The sequence below is a fragment of the Squalius cephalus genome (genome assembly GCF_949319135.1).
Source record: "Squalius cephalus genome assembly, chromosome: 2".
NCBI classification, from domain to species: domain Eukaryota; kingdom Metazoa; phylum Chordata; class Actinopteri; order Cypriniformes; family Leuciscidae; genus Squalius; species Squalius cephalus.
In genome coordinates, this window is record NC_137123.1 from 3,702,081 (window position 1) to 3,725,416 (window position 23,336).

The window sequence follows — 23,336 nt, forward strand, 5'->3', positions numbered from 1 at the left end:
ATATTATGATTAGGATGAGACGCCATCAAATATCCCGCAGATGTGGTGTTTGTGGTGAAGGATAAGCCACATCCAGTGTACAGAAGAGACGGATCATTTATTCTGCAAAACTTACACTCAAAGAGGTAAGATGGGCTCCTATTTTAAGAGTTTGCTTACAAACTCTTTTCTTCCCTGTCTGTATTTTTCTAATCCTGTTCTTCTCTACTTTCTCAGGCACTTTGTGGTTGCACAGTTAACGTTCCAACACTGGATAATCGCACGGTTAACTTAACAACTCAAGACATTGTCCGTCCCAGGATGAAACGGCGTGTCACCGGGGAGGGTCTTCCTCTTCCGAAATAGGACTTGATTGTCGAGTATGAGGTCAAGTTTCCCGAAAGATTAAGCCAGAGTGCCAAGGACACTATCGCAAATGTTTTGCCGGCTTCTTGAGCCGTGTATACTGCAATGCTGGAGACATTGCCATTGGGAATTTTTGGTTTCATAGTATTTAAAGGATGAATATGAGGGGCTGCTGAAACTGTCGAACTGTTGTTCTGTAATGTACTGCCAATGAGAGACTATCTGAACCAAAAACATTGCTGGACTAGACTGGTTTATGTGTTTGTCATGTACATTTATAGCTTCCTAAATTTTTAGTTTCCCCCCATTTTAGTTTCCTTTGGGTCAAGTCCAGCAGAAAGTCTCCAGCTGCGAACTCTTGGCCAGCGTTTTGTTGTCAATTATACACACCTAACACATCTAAGTTTACTTATTCGAAAGATGGACTGTAGAGCATGTTGTGATGTTGCGGGGCTACAAAAATATAGTTTCTTATCAGCAGCCTGATCCTTTGGACACCTCAGGGAAGTCTTTCTATGAAAGCAGCCTGTACTTTTTCTGCTAATACGGTCTAATGTGACCATTTACTGATGCCACTAAAAGTCATTTCCAATATAGTGGTGGCTCAAAGTGATGCTTGGATCCTCTCTCTTCTAAGTATGTGAAACAACACTTGATGCAGAAGTTATATGGTGAGAAACTCAAAAGCTCAAAGTCAGATAGAGGACAACTTTGTAACAAATACTAGATTTATTTAAAATAAATGATTCAAACTACTGATATTGTGGTTCATTTCTTATGCAAAATCATATGAAACCTTTTTCTGTTTTATTACAGGCAATTTATGTTATTGTTTTTAATTGTGAAACTAAATTTGTTTATTCACAAATAACTTCTGTGGGATCTTTTTGGATTGTGAGATTATGAGTTATGAATATGTTTTGAGTTTTGAATAGATTGTTTAAAAGAAAATAAGATTTGAAATGTTACAGATATCACACTGCTTTAATAAAACACTTTAAACTGAAAAACAATTGCTTTATCTTATTATTTTTGTTAGCGTATTAAAAGTGTAACCCTTTATACAAGCCTCTAAAAATCATGGTAGTTCCTCTACCAAAGAAATGTTGCACTTAAAGAAATGTATAGATTCATATAAGTGTATTGACCGCTGTAAATATATAGCATGTTAACTAGTGAAATTTGTAACTGAGACAGTCATGACAGAATCACTTTCATAAGAATGGCACTTCCTTTGTTGAATATGGATGCTTGTGTCTTCAGTGTTTCTTGATGGTGTTAATTTGAGTCCACAGCAAAGACTTCTGAAGAACTTCCTGTACTGCTGCCTGACCTGGACAAGAATGAGAAGAGAAATAGTTTTAAACTCTGGTTAAAAAAACAAAAACACAGAATATGTCCAGGTTATTTTTCAAGAATTTAATTTTAGAAGATGAGAAATGAAAAATTAACTTAACCCTTTAGAACCTGAAGCTAAAATAGGTGTGTGAGAAAAACATATCGACTAAAACAACTAGCTTCCGGCAGACGGCCGTACGCAAGTCGACTTGCACCAAAAGAGTAACCAGTGACGCATGTATGACGTAGATGTAGGAGTGGTGTAAGCTTTGACGCCTCTCGCGGTTCAAACAAACAGGGCTGGGCAACAAACTCAAGCTCCTCTCACATTTTCTCTCAAAAAATTGTCTTTTTAAACTAATTTGTGAGTGTTTTATTTTGCTCTATCTCCGTGTTCGCCATTACGTTGTGCGTCAGGTCAAGGGTCACTCTTTCACCGAAACGGCCATTCACTGCCATTATAAAGCTTGGAAGAGCCAGGACATTTTTAAATATATCTCTGATTGTATTCGTCTGAAAGAAGAATGTCATATACACCTAGGATGACTTGAGGATGAGTAAATCATGGGCTAATTTTCATTTTTGGGAACTAACCCTTTAATATAAAGTAGGTGAGAGATGATTTTCTGGTAGACTGTCTGTACTGATGTCTGACCTGATTATTGAGGACACAATAGACCAGGAACATGAAGGTTCCCTGCTGGGAGTTCAAGATCAGGAAGAGGATCTCCAGCTCCTTCCAGAAACCCAGAATCCAGGAGCAACCAAGAATCACAAACTGAGCCAGTGTTTTAAATATCATATTCCTGCAGAGAAAGATGGAGAGTTAATATATATTACTGATTATATTGTTGTGGAAAATCTGCAATTGTCCTGTTATAAGAATGCCTTTTTGTCTGTAGAACACTTCTGTATATCAATCAACCACACTTGAAACTTGTTTATTAAGAAAGTGGTTTATGAAGAAAAACTTACCACACTTAATGTTTTAAGCATTTGTTATTGTAAAATGTTTTTTTTGAGAAAGTGGTTTATAAAGAAAAACATACCACACTTAATGTTTTAAGCATTAATTAAAAAGCACAGAGAGGAACAAAACATGTATTAGAAAGAGCTTTGCTAAAGAAAGAAGATAAATGCAAGCATTAGCGTCGGATGTGTTGCGGACGAAGCGCAGAATGCAACAAAGAAGAAAAGTCTGAAGAAGGAAGACTAAGAGGTGAAAGGCTTTATAAAGACAGGTCTGAAATGAATTCCCAGAACTCATGACTCCTCAAGACTTAGGATTGGATAAATTGTCTGTAAGAGACTGATAATTTATGAGGGGATTTCCAAAGATGACGACCTCAAGAAATCAGATGGTCTATAAAAGGCTGAAAGGAGAAGATGAAGGCAGACGCTGATTCTTAATGGCCTCTCTGGTGTTACAACGCTTGTAAACGATTTACTCTTGATGTTGTTTTGTCTTGTTTTTTATATATTAGTACTTTATGTAAACTAATTAACCTGTAGATAATAAAACTATATTTAATTGAAACTAAGAAACTCTTTTGCTACTCTCGCCTGCCAAAAGTTTTTGATTTCTAAAAAAGTGAGCTGAACAGACCATGAAGAAGTCTTCTGACCTGTGGATTGTGAGTATGAAAATTCAGATGCTTATGATTTAGGACACATTTGACTTTACCTAACCTGAGAATAATCAAAATAAGGTTAAAGGTGTCTAGAAATATGCAGCATATAACAATATATATACACATTTCATGGAGTGTTCAAATCATATTGTTTGTTACTTGGTTCGTTTCATATGTGAAACTTCAGCGTTCAGATTTTTCAAGGTGGAGGTCAGACTGATGATGATGTAGATGAAGAGAATCATGTTTAACTGCACAGTAAGAGAAACAACAGTAATTAATCTTTAATCACTTTTCCTTTTAATACAAAGTCATGATGAGAAATGTGCTTACTGCTAGTATGACGCAAACAGGTCCCTGAAAACTCCAGATAAAGCCTTTATCCATTTTAATCCAGCACCTGTTTAGAGGAAGAAAAATAATTAAATGAACAAACATGAAGGATGAAGGTGTTGATCTCTGAGTCGCTCAAACTAAACTCACTGTTCACTTCCGTAGCCTTTAGGATCCACCCCAGCAGACACGGCCACCACAACCAGAGCAACCGTATATCCAATCACACACAGGAATCCACTGCTAAGCACCCCCCTCCTTTTGGAGCTGATCTGTGATAGGTTCTTCACACAGATGAAGAGCAGCACAGCTTCAATGAACATCCACACAAAGCCGGAGAGAAAGAGGAAGTGCAGCACACCTGATATCACGGCACACAACACCTGGAGATCATGAGAGACGGTTATGATGATTCTCAGTGAGACTGTGCTGAGCTGTAGGGCTCTTTCATCATTCTCACCTGATGACGGCGTATGAGGCTCAGGAACTGTTGTGTGAGCAGGAACAGAAGGTGAGCCAACAGCAGACTCAGGCAGAGGTTGATTCGAGCCACATTATTCACTCCAGGACTCCACTGACAAAGGGCAAAGGTCAACAGGGCCAAACTGAAGAACACCAGCCCCACGATCACACACACCAAATTCAACACGTCCATCAGTGAGTCGCTCTGAGGAAACATGTCAGAGTACATGAGTGCCAAATCTGTGCTGTTCTTCAATGCTCACTATAAATGTTCTCGTACCTCTGATGGGCGGCTGGTTTGCATGATGAGAGCGAATGTGGACAGATGAACACAGGAACACACAGTGTAGCTGCTGTTGGTCTTTAAAACAGAACAACCATCTACAATCCACTCGCTGATATTCCAGTACACACAGGACAGGGAACCGTCAGGGTCAAACTCCTGCAAAAAGAAGAAAGAACATGCAGAAAATAGTATAACACTGAATATTAGATGTTTTCAGATGTTCATCAAGTCAAGTCAAGTCAAGTCAAGTATATTTGTATAGCGCTTTTCACAATACAGATTGTATCAAAGCAGCTTCACAGTATTAAATTAAAATAATACAACAAGGTTTGTTTCTAGTGGAATTTATTGATTGATAAAATAAAATTAAATATCCCCAAAATATCACCAACTGAGCAAGCCAAAGGCAACAGTGGCAAGGAACCGAAAAACTCCATCAAGTGACCTAATGGTGTCCTAAAACTCCATCAGGTGACCTAATGGAGAAAAAAAAAAACCTTGGGAGAACCCAGGCTCAGTCGGGGGCCAGTTCTCCTCTGGCATTTATGAACTATAGGCCGGATTGTAGTTTGAACTGTAAGATTAAAAATATTATATGAATGCCTGGCCGAAAAGATGCGTCTTTAATCTAGTTTTAAACTGGGAGAGCGAGTCTGAGCAATGAACAGTATCAGGAAGGCTATTCCAGAGTTTTGGAGCTAAATGTGAAAATGATCTCCCTCCTTTGGTGGATCAGGATATTCTAGGTATGACCAAAAGCCTCGAATTTAGTGATCTTAAAGAGAGCGATGGATTATAGGGCGATAGAAGATCGGTTAAATAGACTGGAGCTAAGCCGTTTAGGGCTTTATAAGTCAGTAGCAATACCTTGTAAATAATACGGGACTTTATAGGTAACCAATGTAGTGATGTTAAAATCGGTGTTATATGATCATATTTTCTTGACCTAGTAAGAACTCTAGCGGCTGCATTTTGGACTAACTGTATCTTGTTTATTGAGGTTGCAGGACAACCAGCTAATAAAGCATTACAGTAATCTAGTCTCGAGGTCATGAATGCATGAACTAGCTTTTCTGCATCAGAAACTGATAGGATATTACGTAGCTTAGCAATGTTTCTAAGGTGGAAAAAGGCTGTTATTGTAACATATGAAATATGATTTTCAAAAGACAGGTTACAGTCGAGTATAACACCCAGGTCTTTTACTGTAGAGGATAAAGTAACAGGACATCCTACGATGTTAAAGTTGTATTGTAAGAGGTTTTGTGGGCGGTTTTTTGAACCGATAAGTATTACCTCTGTCTTGTCTGGATTTAATAAAAGAAAATTACGCGTCATCCAATCTTTTATATCTTTAACACACTCTGTCAATTTGGATAATTTATCGTTTTCATCTGGCCGTGATGAAATATAGATTTGAGTGTCATCAGCATAACAATGGAAACTAATTCCATGTTTCCTTATAATATTTCCAAGTGGCAGCATATATATTGAAAATAATAGAGGGCCTAACACAGATCCCTGCGGCACTCCATAGTTTACTGGAGTTATGATCGATTTTTCTCCATTTAAATAGACAAAATGGTAGCGGTCTGATAAGTATGATCTGAACCAGCTTAATGCTTGTCCTTGAACACCAGTATAATTTTGTAGTCGATCTAAGAGTATTGTATGATCTATAGTATCGAACGCAGCACTAAGATCAAGTAAAACTAGTATTGAGATACAGCCTTGGTCAGAAGCTAAGAGTAAATCATTTGTGATTTTAACGAGCGCAGTTTCAGTGCTATGGTGCGGCCTGAACCCAGACTGAAACTTTTCATAGATGTCATTTTCATGCAAGAAAGAGCCCAGTTGAGCGGACACAACTTTTTCTAGTATTTTAGACATAAATGGAAGATTTGAAATGGGTCAATAATTTGCTAGATTATTATGATCTAATTGTGGTTTCTTAATGAGAGGTTTTATAACTGCCAATTTAAATGTTCTTAGAACATGACCTAAAGATAAAGATGAGTTAATAATATTGAGGAGAGGCTCTTCCACTACAGGTAACACTTCTTTCAATAGTTAAATTGGTATAGGATCTAATAAACATGTTGTTGTTTTAGATGAAATGATAAGTTTATTTAACTCTTTTTGTTCTATAGTTGTAAAGCACTGTAATTGTTCTTGCGGGGTGATAATTCAGGCTGAATAATAAGGCGCGATTGAAGATTGAACGTTTACAATTGTGGTTCTGATGTTTTCTATTTTCTCAGTGAAGAAGTTCAGGAAATCATTACTACTAAACTGTAACGGGATATTTTGTTCGGGTGATGTCTGTTTATTTGTTAGTCTAGCCACGGTGTTAAATAAAAACCTTGGATTGTTTTGGTTATTTTCTATTAGTTTGCGGAGGTGCTCAGCCCTGGCCGCTTTTAGGGCCTTTTTATAACGTGACATACTGTCTTTCCACGCGATTCTAAAGACCTCTAAGTTAGTTTGTTTCCATTTACGCTCTAAATTACGGGTTTCTCTCTTTAGAACACGCGTAGTATTGTTGTACCATGGTGCTTTAATTTTCTCTCTGATCTTTTTTAATCTAATGGGTGCAACAATATCCAGTGTTCCAGAGAGAATGGAGCTCATAGTACTAGTTAGTTCTTCTAATTCATCTGTTTGTTTGGGTTCAGGCAGCAGCTGAGACAGATTAGATAAGCAATTTGAGAAATTATCTATGGTGGATGGAAGGATTGTTCTGCCTGGTCGATAACGCGGCGCCGCATGACATATTACAGCAGTACGTAATATGCAAGTTACCATATAATGGTCAGTGACATCGTCACTTTGTGGAATGATATCTATATCGGTTGGATCGGTTCCATATGATATAATTAAATCGAGTGAATGATTAAGACGATGAGTCGGTCCGGTGACGTTTTGCTTGACCCCAAAGGAATTTAATAAATCTGTAAACGCAGCCCCTAACGCATCATTTGGATTATCTACGTGTATGTAAAAATCTCCAACAATTAATGCTTTATCGACATTGACCAATAGATCTGAGAGAAAATCTGCAAACTCTTTTAGGAAATCAGCGTAAGGCCCAGGCGGTCTATATACGGTAGCCAAGGCTAGAGATAATAGGGATTTTTTTCTAACATCTAAGAGCGTAACATTTAGTACAAGTACTTCAAACGAAATAAACTTATAGCCCGTTTTCTGAGTAACATTGAGAATATCTCTATAGATTGTTGCAACACCGCCGCCACGACCAATCAGACGGGGCTCATGCTTATAGGAGTATCCAGATGGAGTAGACTCATTTAGACCGAAATAATCATTTGGTTTAAGTCAGGTTTCAGTAAGGCAAAGTACATTGAAGCTATTATCTGTGACTATTTCATTTACAATAACTGCCTTAGGTGTGAGTGATCTAATGTTTAGAAGACCTAGCTTTAGAAATTGTTTTTGTTTACTAATAGCAACATTTTCTGTTTTAATAACAATTAGATTTTTCCTAGATCCTGCAGTAGATTTATTATTTGATCTCACTAAACGAGGAATAGACACAGTTTCTATGCAATGTTCTACACTAGTATTTATATCAGTTAAATTGGTGCAGCAGAGACTATGATTTGGACTTTTGGTAACTAGTCATCTAATGGTATTTAACATTTTGGAGATGTTATCCGACAGAAGATCCACTCCGAATCTGCTTGGGTGTAAGCCATCGGCACGGAAAAGCCTAGGACGCTCCCAAAACAGATTCCAATTATTTACAAAGAGCAGTTTCTGCTCATTGCACCATGACATTAACCATTCATTTAGCGCGAATAGTCTACTAAACTTTTCATGTCCTAGTCGGTACGTGGGAAGCGGTCCTGACACAATAATCGTTGTTTCGGGCGATGTGCTGCGTACCGTATCGATCAGATTCCTGAAGTCTTTCTTCAGAACCTCCGTCTGGCGCAGCCTGATGTCGTTCACTCCCGCGTGCAGGACCACAGTTCCGACGCGCACGTCACCGTTCAGAATATCGGGAACGCGAGCGGCGATTGTTCACGTGGTGGCGTGTTGGAGCCGGAGTGAACGAGACCATGGCTGATCGCGACCTCGACGCTTGGGACCGATGCTGAGAAACGCATGGAGTAGACGAGGTCGGAGTCAGCGGGTTAGTAACGTTAACTGATTTGTGTGCATCGGTGCGTGATGTTTCAAGAGCTAAACGCCGGTCTCTCAGCTCGGCTTGTCTCACTAAAAGGTCGTGGATCTGTTTCTCAACAGCTTCCAGCTCGGACTGCAATGCGTGCAGCTCAAATGTGTCCTCACCTGCACCAAAAGGTAGACTACTTACATCTGATATATTCGCCATTTTAACAGATGGACAGTAAGTTAGCAACGACGCTACCAGTGATGCTATCAATATTAATACTAATTTATGACTAAACTCTTGGATATAATCCGTCTTTTTAGTGGTACGGGTGTAGAGTAGACGCACAATAGGCGAAAAAAAAATGTTTGTTTGTAAGTGAGTGTGGAGAAGACGCGTTCAGCCGTGATCCACGGACGTAACCTATAAGAGTATCCAGCGTTGGATCACTAATAGGCTTGAGACGCATCTGCTCAACAGTCCGCGTTGTAACTATGAGGTTTGAGCAGTAGTGCTTCTCAGCGAGGAAAAGTGTAAAATGTTCGTTGTAAGTGAGTTTAAAGAGAAAATCAAGAATTATAAATCAAATCGATAGAGCTCCAAAGACAACAACGTGTTCAGACGCGACGCATGCGCAGAATAAAGTCATAATCATCAGTTCTCAGGTTGGACAAAAACACATTTCAGTCTCTCACTCTGATGTGTTTGAAGGTGAAGTTGACTGGTTTGGTGAGTTTACTGTTGGTGGTTTTGAGAAGAGTAGCTGAGATCACAGTGGACATCATGGTTTTAATCGTGTCAGTTGATGTGTTGAAGAAGTCTGGCTTCAGTAAATTCTCCATTGTGTTATAACTCATGAAAGCCACAGCAGCTGATCCTGTGTGACAGAAACAGAAGAAACTTGTATTCAACACATTAAAACCTTTAGTTAAATGTGGTTTAGTGATATATCTTCTAAAAATGTTTTATTTAAAATGTTGTATTAAAACACATCTCACATACTTGTTTCATTGTTGTTATTGGCGATCTCAATGAGATCGATGTCCATAGAACAATTTGTTGTGACAAGTCGAGGGATTTTATCTAAGGTGACACTGGATCCAACCATGAAGATTTCAACCTCTGATTTAGAAAATAAGCAGTTATGTTTTGTTTTTTGTTTTTTTGTTTTTATTAAAGTTGATTCAATCTGCACAAATGTGCAAAAAACAAAACAATAAAAAGACTAAAATAAAATAACTATTTCATCTAATTACTAGTTTGAACTAATCAGTTAACTTTGTACACAGCAAAATCCCCAGAGTTAAATTAAGTGAAGCTGGTAATGCTGTTTGTGGAGTTGTTTAATCCTCTTCTGCTGAGATCTTTAGAGATGTAATGTCTTCTTTTATCTTTAGTTGATTCATCTTAGGGTAGGGGAGACCGGGGAGTGTTGCAACAGGGGACAGTTGCAACATGTAATTTTTCTCCAATCAGAAACAAGCTAGAGTGATGACACTCATACTGCACATGCACAGTTAGACCCTCCCCCAACAAGAAGACAGTAGACATATTCAACATCTGCTGCTGAATTTATTGAACAAAACTTGTTTTGGAGGTATGAAAGTAACATTTCAACTTACTTAGTTTGAATTATTGTTTTGTTGACTTCTTAGTGACATAGTTAGCATGTGTCAAAGTCAGTGTATCATGGCTGATAGTTTTGGGGACAGTTGCAACAAGTTATAAATTGCATGTTTAATAAAAGTTTGTTGCATTGCAAATTGTTCAATTCTTCCTGTCTGGCACTGAAATATGGAGAGATTGAATATCATCTGTAACACCTGCACACTGAATATATGTAGGCCTATGTTCTACACATAAACAAACAAAACTCAATAACTGTTATTTGATAAATATCACTAAATAAATAAATAATAGGTTACAATAATATTATTATAGAAATAAATAATACTATAGGCCTAAAACAGTTCATATTTTCAGAATTCTATATGCTCATTGAGACAAAAAGCTAAAGTTAATTAGTGAAATTTAAGGTATTTTTAACATGTTGCAACCGTCTCATGGTTGTGTTGCAACTGTCCCCTGGGTTGGGGTCAGTTGCAACATCTGGCTTCTTCCATTCATATAAATACTGTGAACGATATGTCATATATAATCATCTTTAAATGGTATAGAGTTTAATATATACAAATTTGCTTGATCTAGTCCCAATAGTCTCTGAGTAACTGAGAGAAATGCAAAAAGTGTTGCAACTGTCCCCGGTCTCCCCTACGTTTACACAACAACGCTTAAAACTCAGAAGTGTTTCCTTTGAGTTTTCAAAACTTTGCATTTTCAGGCACCCAAACTGACTCTTTGTTGTCGTGGAAACGAACGGCCAAAAGTATAAAAAGTTTTACGTTTTTAGTTGAACACGGTGTCGTGTAAAAAGACCCTAAGGCTGTGGCTGAAGCGGGTGTTTTCTATATAAACTATATCATATATAAGCTCAGTTTCATCATCAATAATAACAGTTTCTCCACTCACCAACAGCAGCAAGAGTAAAACTGACTCTGTTATGTGTGTCTGTCGGCTTCACCAATGTAGAGAGGAGTTTCACGTTGGCTTTTAACACATGGTTTCCGTAGGAGGCTAGTTCAGCTGGGCTGACTGATGATGAAGACTCTGAAATCTCTCCTGAAGCGTTGAGGACCATATTCAAAACATCGGTCACTGGAGTCTAATTTATTGATCAGAGAAAAAAAAAAAATACTGTAAATGTAAATATTAAGAAAGCCAATTAATCAGACCTGCAATGTCAATAATGTAACTGACAATTACATTTGATTTGATTATTTTATATATAAAAAAAATGATCTTGAAGACTTACAGTCAAAGTAAGCTCTTGAGCTGTAATGTTCTCGATCTGCTCTAGAAGATTTTGAAGCTTTTCAGTCTGACTCTGAAATCAAAATTGAGAAGACAGAATTTGACGATGTGTGAGTGATGACTTTAGCCGGGTATGCTGAGTGCCTCTGAAATGAGACACAGACAGTGTTTTTTAACAAATTTCTTTAACAAATGATTCAATGACATATTTTTTTTAAACATTTGTCGCCACCTACTGGTGGAAATGAAAATACTTTTCTAAAGGTGCTTTTCTGTATTTTGCGCGCTACAGTGGACAGTGTTTGTATCCAAACCAGTGCCGGCCCGAGCCTTTTGGGGGCCCTAAGCAGAATTTGATTCCCTCCCACCACGCGTAGTTAAAAAAGTTTTAACTCTTTCTTTACTCTTTTACTAACTCTTTGAAACTCCTGAAAACAAACTGTAAACATATTCCAACATTGCAATCTTGACATCGCAGCCTGTTCATTATAGCCGTAATAAATGTATAATAATAAAATAGTCAACCTAACATATAAAACTTACACTGCTCTGTTTAAATAGTCAGTAGTACAATTCATACCGTTCACAGTAAGCACCGCTCCACTGTGATGTTTCCAAGCATATTTTTGCGTGTAAAGAGGATGATTTTTTCCAAAGTACAAAGAAGCCTATAATAAAGAATAGTTTACCATCCAAATACATCGCGAATCGCTTACTTTCACTTTTGCTTTCAATTATTTTGGCTTGTTTATAGATATTTTTTTAATTCTTGTTCTGTTCTGAATATCATTAAATTTAAAGGATAAATCATTGATTTAAATGTCAATCATTGATCAAATCAAATTTTTGTACCATGGCTTAACATTACCGTGACTTTGCGCACGAATTGTCTGCACGCGAGGTTATGCGCATGACTCAAACACTGGCAGACACAGCAGGAGTTGTAGACAGGTATATTGATCATGAAATCAGAATTTTACTTGTCTTGAATTATTCATTCATTCATTCATTCATTCATTTATTTATGTCACTTGTTTAAGTTAATTAATATGTAAAAAAAACAGGGGGTGGCCAGGGGGCCCCAAGCAGACACTTAGTTCGCTTATGCCTCGGGCCGGCCCTGATCCAAACTAACAAACTTTTGTCACAGAAGTACTGGAATAAAAGTTTAAGTTTGTAAAAAGAAGTAAAGAGAATGCGTGGTTGAAATGGACAGCTTCGTGGACAGCTTTCTCTGCGCATTAAATCCCCCATATTGCCAGCAAACAATGAGAATGCAGAACAATGATGATGACAGAGAGTATAGGCTTCAAAGCTGTTGTGGACCCGCTTACCCAAAACCCTGGTTTGCCAAATAAATGAATGATTGACAGTTACGTATTTCAAAATTTTATTATGTAAGCTTTATGTTACTCCTCAAATAACAAGGGAATTTGTAGTAATTTATAGTGTTAATTAATTAGCGAGTCCACAAACTCATTCTTTCAATTGGCTTTTGTATGCAGAGTATTCACGGCTTATATGGACTGAATGTCCCCATAAACCATCAGCAATTATTAGAAAAGCACATTCATATTTCAGATTACACACATATCTAAAATGCACATGTTATTGCACTGCTTCAGTTTGGACTATTATTGATAGGAGTCTCTACAACTTCATTTTCAGAAACTCAACTTACGTTGGGTCCTTCCAGCAGTGTTATATTTATACCTGCAATGACAGAAATCAGCATGAAGACAATAATATAATAAACTGCAAAACTTTGAAAAATAACGATTTTATTAAGCAGCAATTTCAGCAAGATTGTGGATTCAGCGAGATTTCAGTGGTGTACCTCCTTCTGCGTACCCCTTCTCTTCCACTTAGACTTCAGTCATACCTTTTCCATTAGGGGACAATATTTGCCCCCTAAATTTATTTCCCAGTGCTTTTTTACCTTTATGAATAACTTTATGAAATAAAAAATGTTTTCAATGAAAAATGTTCAATAGAGCAATATGCAATGATGGAAAAATGAAGTGATTCTTTAAAATATATTACACTAAAACCAGTAAGTCACTGTCTTCTCAATGAGCGAGTCATTGAGTCATTCTTACATTCAGTAACAAAGCAACTAGCTGTATTTATAAATTAATCATTGAATGATTGACTCACAATTATTTTCAAAGCTGCAGAATTGTTTACGAAACACTGCACCCTAAAAAGAGATGTGTTAAAAATGACACACGTTGTGTCAGTTTTAACACATGTAGTGTGTGTGCTCAGGGACAACACATGTTGTGTCAAATTTAACACAATAAATGTGTGTGTAAGTAATTTTAACACACAAATTGTGCATATCATTCACAGTGATGGTGAGTGTCGGCGCTCATATAAAATGATGATTTGAAAACAACACAACCTGTAAAAAGAGATGTGTTAAAAATGACACATGTTGTGTAGATTTTAACACATGTAGTGTGTGTGCTCAGGGACAACACATGTTGTGTAGATTTTAACACATGTTGTGTAGATTTTAACACATGTAGTGTGTGTGCTCAGGGACAACACATGTTGTGTCAAATTTAACACACAACCTGTGTCGATTCTTAACACATCTCTGTGTTTATAAGGACTACACATTTTGTGTTACCTTTAACACAACTAATGTGTTATTCCTCTTACACAGAAGTGTGTTGAAACCTTTTACACACTAATGTGTTATAGTTACACAACTTGTGTCAGATATGTGTCACATGTGACTGTAGTCGGTGTGTATTTGCCAGAGTCACTTCCTGTGTTTTTACAACTGAGTGTTTGGATAAAAACTGAAACGTATTGTTAACTTGTGTTTATGGAGTCCAGTGATGTTTAATAAAGATAATGCATGTTGACACGAACACTCGCCGATGTATTCACATAAACACAACACAATTAATCACTAAAACTAGCACATTTATTTTTTGAAAAGTTTGCATGCTACTTGAACGCTCACCGGTGCATTTTGACTGGTTGTTGCCGTAGTTACTGTAACCCGGGTTACATTCGCAGGTGTAGCCGCCTGTATGATTTCTGCACACTGCGTTTGTGCCGCAAACATCTGGATCTTTACACTCATCAATGTCTGTGAGAGAGAGAGAGAAGACCGGATTATATAACGCTTTAAAACTCCATAATGAATATAGTTCATGAAATTATATTCTAGGCCTATTTATTTATGGATTTAAAAACCATCTGTGCATTCAGATTTCTTCTCAAGACACTCAAGGATTTTTTTGTACATTTGGAGTGCTGTCAGTACAGAGAACAACGACAAAAATCGGTGTTGCCTACACCGTGTTATCCTCTTTTTAAAATTTGCACCCTGTTGACTTCAATGGGGCAAGTTTTAAACCTGCTTTTAGCCTCTTAACATCCTTGATGTGTCATTACAAGTGCACAGGTCATGTGAGTGATTCCTTCAGAGTGAACACGAGTGAGTCTGACTGCAGTAGATGTGAAAGATATGAATAAAAATTATGTTATTTAAGCCAGCGCAAATACCTGTTTACATCCTGTTTTCGGTGGAAGTCCAAAGTAGTCGATTGCCGAGTTCACGCGCATAGGTTTAGTTACCTATGATCACGCGCGTGAACTCGGCAATCGACTACTGTGGACTTCAACCGAAAACAGCTTGATAGTAATCATAGTAATCATAGTAATCATAGTTTATCCCATAAACCCCTCTCGTACCCTGACACTTTCCGGTTGATGCTGTGAAATTGGGTGTTGTTGATTGAAATCCTTTATCACAGATGCAGTAGTAACTTCCATGTGTATTGACACAATGAGCGTTTTCGCCACACGGACTCCGCATCTCACACTCATTTTCATCTTAAGAGAGGCAGGAATCAAGAAAGAAATATCATTACAAAGTTTAAAAACTACAGTTACACAAATTCCCTCTTCTGAGTGACATACAGAGCATTAACTGTGTATTATGCACATCATGACAAAACCATATTGTATTATAACACACAAGGTTCTCATTACCGACACATTTCCCTCTTATTCTGGTGAATCCAACGTCACATCCATGAGACTCACTAGACAGCAGGAAAAACCCTGATGAAGAAAAAGAAGATCTGTACAATTATCTGTTTTTGCATTCATACATTTAGAAAAATATAGAATATATTTAAAAATGTAGACATTTATAATGTTACAAAATATTTTAATTTCAAATAAACTGTCCTTGTGAACTTTTTTTGTTCATCAAAGAATCCTGAAAAATAAAATGTACATCATTGTTCCCAGAAAAATATGAAGCAGCACAACGGATGATAATCACTGATAATAATCAGAAGTGTTTCTTGAGCAGCAAATCTGTCCGGGTTCTGCCCTGCCTCGTCTGTGTTGTCGGATTCATGTTTCTGTGTTTGTCTTGTGTGTGCGCACATGGCTCTGTCCTGGCCTGTGTTTGCGTGTGCTCCTCATGTCCCGCCTCCTTGTTTCCCGTGACCCTTGATTAGTTCACGTCTTGTCCTCTTCACTAATTGTGCTCACCTGATCCTCTGGTCCCTTTATATGGTACCTATTTCCCTCATGTCTTTGCTGGTTTGTTTTGTGTATGTACTTTGTGGTGTTTTCCAGTTTGTGTTCTGGAAATTATTTTAGCACTTAAAGGTGCATTAAGCAACTTTTCATGTTAAAAATACCCGTTTTTCTAACCCATACATGCTTAAACAATTGCCTGATGGGCTGAATGAGCCCTTCTCTGATCACTGCGATTGCCTCTATAATCCTGTACAGTAAAATAAATAAGAGGGATTCGGGCCGAATTTGAGACTGGGCGTGACGTCATGCACGCAGTTGCAGTGTTGCAGTTTCATTTGTCGCCAGAGGGGGCATAGTTCTGCAAAAACTCAGAGACTTGCGCTATGCACCTTTAATCTAGTTTTTTAATCTTTCCCGGTATCAGAGTATCCTTGTTGCTATTTTGTTTCTCCGCTTCTGTTTTGCTTAGCTTTTGCTCTCGTTCTTAATAATCTAGTTTGAGTTCTCTTTTGTTTTAGAACCTGGCGGCGAGACTGGTGATCTGAGATCTACATCGAGCTATGAGTTTCTTCAGTCGAAAAGAAATTAAGATTTTTGAGCAAAACATTCCAGGATTTTTCTACACAGAATGGACTTCAATGGCAACCAACTATACCAATGTTCAAAGAAGGTTCAAATGTCCGTCTCAATGCAGCTTCAAAGTCTGGACACGATCCCAGTTGAGAAATAAGGGTCTTATCTCACGAAACAATCGGCCATTTTAAAAAAAACAAAACATATATATCTATATCTATAGATATAGATATATTACACTTTTTAACCACAAATGCTCGTCATGTACCATTTCTGAGACGCGCCACGTATTACGTCATCAAATTGGAAAGGTCACAAAAAAAATAAAATAATAATAATAATAATAATAAATTAAAACAAAGATGTCGGACGATTTTGAAGTTGGAGGAGAAAATGAGATGGAGTTTTTCGCAGACAAATAACTTAGGCCTCGTTTACACTGTCAGTGAAATGTGACCCAATTCCGATTCTTCTTTTTCTTTTTCTTTTTTGCTCATATGTGACACAGATCGGATGTGTTCTCTGACAGTGTAAAAAACGCATGCATTTCGAGAGCGGTTTCAGGCCTCATTCATATGTGGAAATAAATCAGATATAAATCGGATATGTGCCAATGCGACTCATATAAACAGGCTGGTCGGATTTTCTGAGGTATTAGGCAGCATCTCCGCGGTTTAATGACGAGAGAAACCCCGATGCGCTTCTGCAAAGGGACGGATGGCCCGACGAAACGTTGTCGTCGTAGGAGAGGAATGTTGACAAACGTTGACACAACATATCAAAGGTTGGCTTGCTCATCCTAAAATTTCGGACCCACTGCTCCTCGTTAAAGCCAATATTTAAACACAATATGCTCCCGCCAGTCCTGAGATCTCTCTCACACACAATAACTGAAGCACATGTGCAATGATGGCACTTTTCGTCCTCCTCCGCCTCATAATCATGGTGATGTTTGCCAAACTTCGCATACAACGCAGAGCTAGCATCAATCATATTTCGCGTTCGTCCATCTGTCTAAGATAATTTAACCCTTTAAGCATGTGCGATGTTTCAGGTAGTATGGCAAGTGTAAACACATGAATTGGATATGGGTCACATTTGAAAGAACGTGTAAATGGACGGTCAAAAAAATCAGATATAGGCAACAAATCAGAATTGGACATCAAGACCTGCAGTGTAAACGAGGCCTTAGATGACGTGACGCGCGACCTTTCCAACGTGATGACACAATGCGTGGCACATCTCAGAGATGGTATGGTACACAACGAGCATTTGTGGTTAAAAAGTGTGTAATAATAATAATAATAATCATGTCGAGACTTTGAAGCTGCATTGAGACGGACATTTGAACCTTCTGTGAACATTGGAATAGTTGGTTGCCATTGAAGTCCATTCTGTGGAGAAAAACCCTGGAATTTTTTTCCTCGAAAACCTTAATTTCTTTTCGACTGAAGAAAGAAAGACATGGATATCTTGGATGACATCGGGGTGAGTCAATTTATCAGCAATTTTTTTTTGAAAGTGAACTAATCCTTTAATAAAGGCCTTTATTGGTTATCTGCTCATTTGCGTCTGGGTCCTATCTCTTGCAGAACTGTGACAAAATCGGCATATCAGAATGATTTCTGAAGGTAGCTACACTTGTGCTCCCCTGCCTGCCCACAAAGAGGACTCAAGAAACACATTAAACGCACAACTCTTCTGGTTTGCTACAGCATTATAGTACATTATACCACGGGGGCTGTTGAATGCTTGAATCTGATTGGTTGAGGAACGTTCTAAGGTGTGCAGGTATTTCCAGTGAAACACACAGCTAAAGTAGTTCCAGCAGGTCTTGACCGCATTACAGCTCTATATCACTACGCCAAATAAATATTATTTAAAAGGTCTTTACAGCCGACAACAAGAACCAAAACCCACAACAACACTGACCAAGCAAATAAATACAGTAAACAATAGGATAAAAACAACAAGTTTTTGCCACAAAATTAGGTCACGTACTATCTCTCTCCCGCTCAAACACACACACATACAGTACAGACACACACTCACACAGAAATGTGTTTTTTAGCGCTGATCTGACGGTTTTATCAGTGAAATAGTTAACAACTTAAAGCTGACATTTCTCTTTATCAACGTAATGGCTCTGTTCTCGATGCAGATAAATATACGCTTCGTTACCACCTCGGCTGTGCATTATTTTCTCATTCATTGGACTGTTTTCAATGATTCCTTACATATAGTACATTATATTATTAACCACAGCCAACCAGTGCAGCCCTGATGCATGTAACTTCAAGTACTATCTTTAACGTAAAGATATTTATCACACACATTAAAACACACACACATCAACTCACCAAACTCACCAAACACACACACATCAACTCACCAAAAACAATAAGTGTGCTCTTCAGCTCCATGTTGGGAAACACTGTGATTCCTGTCTGTTTCTGCTTTGGTTTGTGATATATGAAGGGTTAGGCACTTCTTGTCCTTCGTGTTTCAGTGTACAGAGCTCAGATGAGTGCAAACGTTCACACTGAAGCGGTCACACCCTGAGCTGGAGGATAGTTTAGACTTCCTTCCGCTCGACTGAAGGGTTAGAGATGTGGTCTTCACTATTTTTTTCATGAGAGCCACACTGATAGGACAAATGTATCATTTATCAGTCAAATTTGTAACTGAGACAAGATGGTTTCCCTTAATGACAAAAAAGCAGGATTACCTTAATGCTGGGATGAGTGGAAGCATGCATGTGTTTCCTTGGCTTTCTTCATGTTTTATTTATAGCTTGTTGTTGCAATTCTTGTGAGGCATGCATGATGTTCATTGGAGAGGCGGTTTCTCCGTTTCCTCTTTATAAGTTCATGGTTGAGAATGCTGACTCACAAGTGTATGTGCTCACAAAGAAGGACATCACTTTTTGCACAAGTGGCTTCAAAGTGGGAAAATCTTCTCCAGACACCAAACTCCAGAAGTGACCAGAACGTGCTCTGAGTTCAGCTTCGAGAGTGTCTTTTGTCTGCAGTTCTACCATTTCTGCCAGTTGGAGAGTGAGATGATCATCCACGTGGAAGGAGTTTTCATTAAAGTTGAACATTTCCTTGTGCTCATTCACATCCTTGAATATGGACTCAAATCCCCCCCTCAGCTCTTCCAAAACATTCACAATCCTGTGTGGCTGAAGAGCTGCTGCAGAAATGGGGCATTTGTGGGAAGTGAATGAATTCTGTCGTTGTTTTAACCCAATTTTTGGGTCAAATATGGACCAACTCAAACGTTGGATTAAAAATGCAATTCAACCCAACCCCGTCAACCCAACGGCTGGGTTTGTCCATATATGACCCAAAATTTTGTTAAAACAACCCAGCATTTTTCAGAGGGCAGTTATTTTGTTCTGAAATGCTCTGATTGCATTCAGCATGTTGCTTGGAGGCTCATCTCTTCCTTGAAGCTGCAAGTTGCGAGTGTTTTCAGGTTTTCAGTCAGAAAGGCCAGCTGTGTGATCCAACACCGGTTCCCGTTTTCCTTTGCTGTCCAGGAAAGTGAAAATCCCAGGGAGGAGGCTCAGAAATCATTCAAGCACTTTCCCATGGGACAACCATCTCAATTTACTGTGCATCATTTAATCACCATACTCTGTGTCTTAGCGAGGCGCCAGGCGCGACACAAGTGTGTTTTGCTAGTTTCAGCCTGACGCAATTATCATTTTCACGTCCTGCGCCACGTTGTCGAAATAGCAAATGCATTTGCGCCCATTTATGCGCCCATGAGCTGCTGGTCTGAGAACGAGGTGTGTGTTCTGGCACATTGTTGGCGCGTTGCTATTTTGAGGAACAGAAATAGACTGAGCCGCTGACCGACTGAAACCTGCTCTAAAGTCGATGGCACAATATTTTTTTTGTTATTTAATGAGCGCGTTAGTAATGTGCGCCTACAGGCGGGTCCACAACGCACGTACACTCTGCTTATTACACACACACTCTGCTTATTAAACACACAGGGACCCACAGCGGCACACCAACATGCCAAATATTACAAATAAAAGGATTACAATGTAAAAGATTAATATTGTGTACATAAAGATATGGTGGAATCCGGCTTGTACCGTAGATGGTTTGCTTGCGCTTTAAAGGGACACTAGGCAAGTCTGAGTGTTTTTTCTCTACGAAGCTCCCCCTAGTGTCTGGTAGTAAATGCTTTCAAACACTCTGTCGTAAAAACGAACTGTTGTCCCTCCCCCCTCGCCACGAGCAACCCAGCTGATCAGCTGTCAACCCAGCTGAGCAGAGGAACGGCTATTTCAAAACCAGTTATGTCTACCGAGGTAAGTAATACTTTCTTTCCAACTGATGGCGGTTTTTATTATTATTGTGTTGTCATGCATACTAGTATTTTTACCGGGAACGAACGATATGAAGGAGGCGAACTACTGCTTTCGTGTTTTTTTGTTTTTGACAGAGTGGGCATGAGCATAAAAAAAAATATATTGTAAGACTGAAAATATTGGTTGCGGCCTGGTCTATGAGACAAAGGGGCCTTGCTGGCTAATTAGCATTCGACCTCCCCCATACAGCCTGACTTCCTCTCAGAAACAACAAAGAACTCACTCAAGAACATGGTTTGATGCGAATGTTGATCAATAACTTATGTTTTTGGTGTCATTTGAAAGGTCTCAAAGTGAGTGGTACAGATATCTCATATCCAGATAGATAAAATAAAAGGTAATAAGGTTTATAGAAGTTTAGAGAAAACTGGTTAAGCCATTTGAGGGTGGTCTTCCCCATCCCCCATGTCACCTGGGCAAACAGTATAAAGGAAGGTGTGCTTGCTCTATCTGGTCTCTTGTACTTGGCTGGTGAGAAACGGAATAGGTGGTAGCTCTCTCTCTCTCTCTCTCTCTCTCTCTCTTTCTTTCTTTCTTTCTCTTTCTCTCTCCCTATCTCAGGTACAAGCTGGGTAAGATTCTTTGGTGTAACCAATGTATAACCATGTTCTAGATATTTGAATTGATTGTGGAATTAATTTCTGATATCTGAAACATTAAAATGTTACATTCGATTATTCTAACTGATCTTGACATTGTTCGTTTAATGGCTAAAAGGAATAGTCAAATATTCACTCACCTTTAGTGAGGCACAGATATTATTAAAACCTTTCATTTATGGAGTCAGATGAATTAACGAGAGAATACATAACTAAATGTATTGTAAATTTAACCAACCAAATACTTTGGTAAGGACAGAGCACGTGATAACCTTCCCTGTGTTATTGGTGAACCGGCAATTGGACCAATTTCACGGGCCTTACAATATATATATATATATCGGAGGCTAATATTTGTCTAAAGTTATATTAGCAAGGTCTATAAGTTCATCTGGTAGAATGATGGTTTACCTTTGCTTGTCTAAGAAAACATCAGAACGTTTTTTCTAGCTCGATCATGATATGTGCAACATTTTGCGCGTCTGATATTGCCTATTATCAGACGCGTTGACTTAGTGACATAAAATAAAAGTGTAAGTTACACAAATAAAACCGACAGAGGAACGGCCAAACAACTACAGAAATCAAACGTGTTTGCTAATGACAATGCTAACATCAAAGTTATAGCCTAGTATCTAGCGTACTAGTAAGCCCGTAACAGACAGCGATCATAATAAAAACCTTCACAGACAATAGCAAACATCCTGAGGTCGCAATTACTTGAAATTTAAATATTAAACACAGTTTATTCCAAAGATACTTACAAGTGCAACAGCAAGAAGGCCAGGTCAGCATCCGTTTTGCAGGCTTCTGTTTCTCTCAGTTCTCACCATTCTGAAAAGCCGGTCCGATATTTACTCGAGTCTGACTTCTTGCTCGGTCAGTCTCCCGTTTCCTCTTTCGTTGGTCCTCCGACAAAGATTTCCTAGCTTTCTGCTTCTTTTTTTACAGGCTCAGCCATAACTCAATCTATCGTTGCCCTTTGCTTATAGCTAGCCGGTGCTTGAATGGGGGCGTGTACGTGTGCAGTGCCGTCAAGCAATTCGTTACATTGCGAGACCTGATATCACGCGATACTTCCTTACACCGACCCGCCGGCCCAAAGTTGCAAGTGAGTTTTTTCCGCTCTCGGGCACCAGGGGGGTGCGAAACCACCACCATTCAACCCGAAATAAGTAATATAACCATTCCACTGACTCCGAAGCTGTTCAGTTAAGGTTAAAAAGTTACCTAGTGTCCCTTTAAGAGCCCAACTAATGGAAACACTAATCACTGTTATGGTGACTGCAAATGAAACAGAGTTAAACCTCTGTTAAATCTCAATAAAACTTCTGTAGACGTCTGACAGAAATAAAGTCAGTCTGGTTAGTAATAGTGAAGCTGGTAATGCTGTTTGTGGAGTTGTTTAATCCTCCTCTGCTGAGATCTTCACAGATTTAATGTCTCTTGTCTTCATTTGATTTCACCTAAGATTGTGGCTGAAATTACTCCATATTTAATATACACAGATTAGTAATATTAGTAATATGTACCTTTGAGGGACTAATATGTACTCTTTAGGTACAAAAGTGTACCTTTTGAAAAGGTACCGCCACAGAGACAGCTTTTGTACCTTTTTTTCTGAGAGTGTAGTTGGGCTCTTGACCCTTAAATCATTAACTTTAGATTTTGTTTGGCTGCTGTACCTGAGCTATAAAAGCCAGATGAACAAATACAAAAGGTGATCTAATGGTGTTGGTTGTGTTTTAACATAATCATTATTTCACAATCATTCATGAACTCATATAGAGCCCAATTTCTGAGTTAGGTTTACTTTATTAATTATAGCAGCACTGTCCTTGTACAACATAATATT

General features: G+C 38.5%; 1 protein-coding gene across 1 annotated transcript in view; it reads right to left on the minus strand.

Moving 5' to 3' along the window:
- Positions 1-888: 888 nt before the first annotated feature.
- Positions 889-23,336, minus strand: part of LOC307154470 (uncharacterized protein) — a 41,043-nt gene continuing 18,595 nt past the window's right edge. Inside the window, exons 11-21 of the mRNA XM_079864451.1 lie at positions 11,403-11,474; positions 11,060-11,252; positions 9,533-9,652; positions 9,226-9,407; positions 4,390-4,551; positions 4,108-4,314; positions 3,798-4,030; positions 3,648-3,714; positions 3,474-3,565; positions 2,339-2,489; positions 889-1,678 (exon numbers count right to left, since the gene is read on the minus strand). Coding sequence (XP_079720577.1) covers positions 1,514-1,678; positions 2,339-2,489; positions 3,474-3,565; positions 3,648-3,714; positions 3,798-4,030; positions 4,108-4,314; positions 4,390-4,551; positions 9,226-9,407; positions 9,533-9,652; positions 11,060-11,252; positions 11,403-11,474 — 1,644 coding nt within the window. The 3' untranslated portion in view covers positions 889-1,513. The remainder of the gene's footprint in view (positions 1,679-2,338; positions 2,490-3,473; positions 3,566-3,647; positions 3,715-3,797; positions 4,031-4,107; positions 4,315-4,389; positions 4,552-9,225; positions 9,408-9,532; positions 9,653-11,059; positions 11,253-11,402; positions 11,475-23,336) is intronic.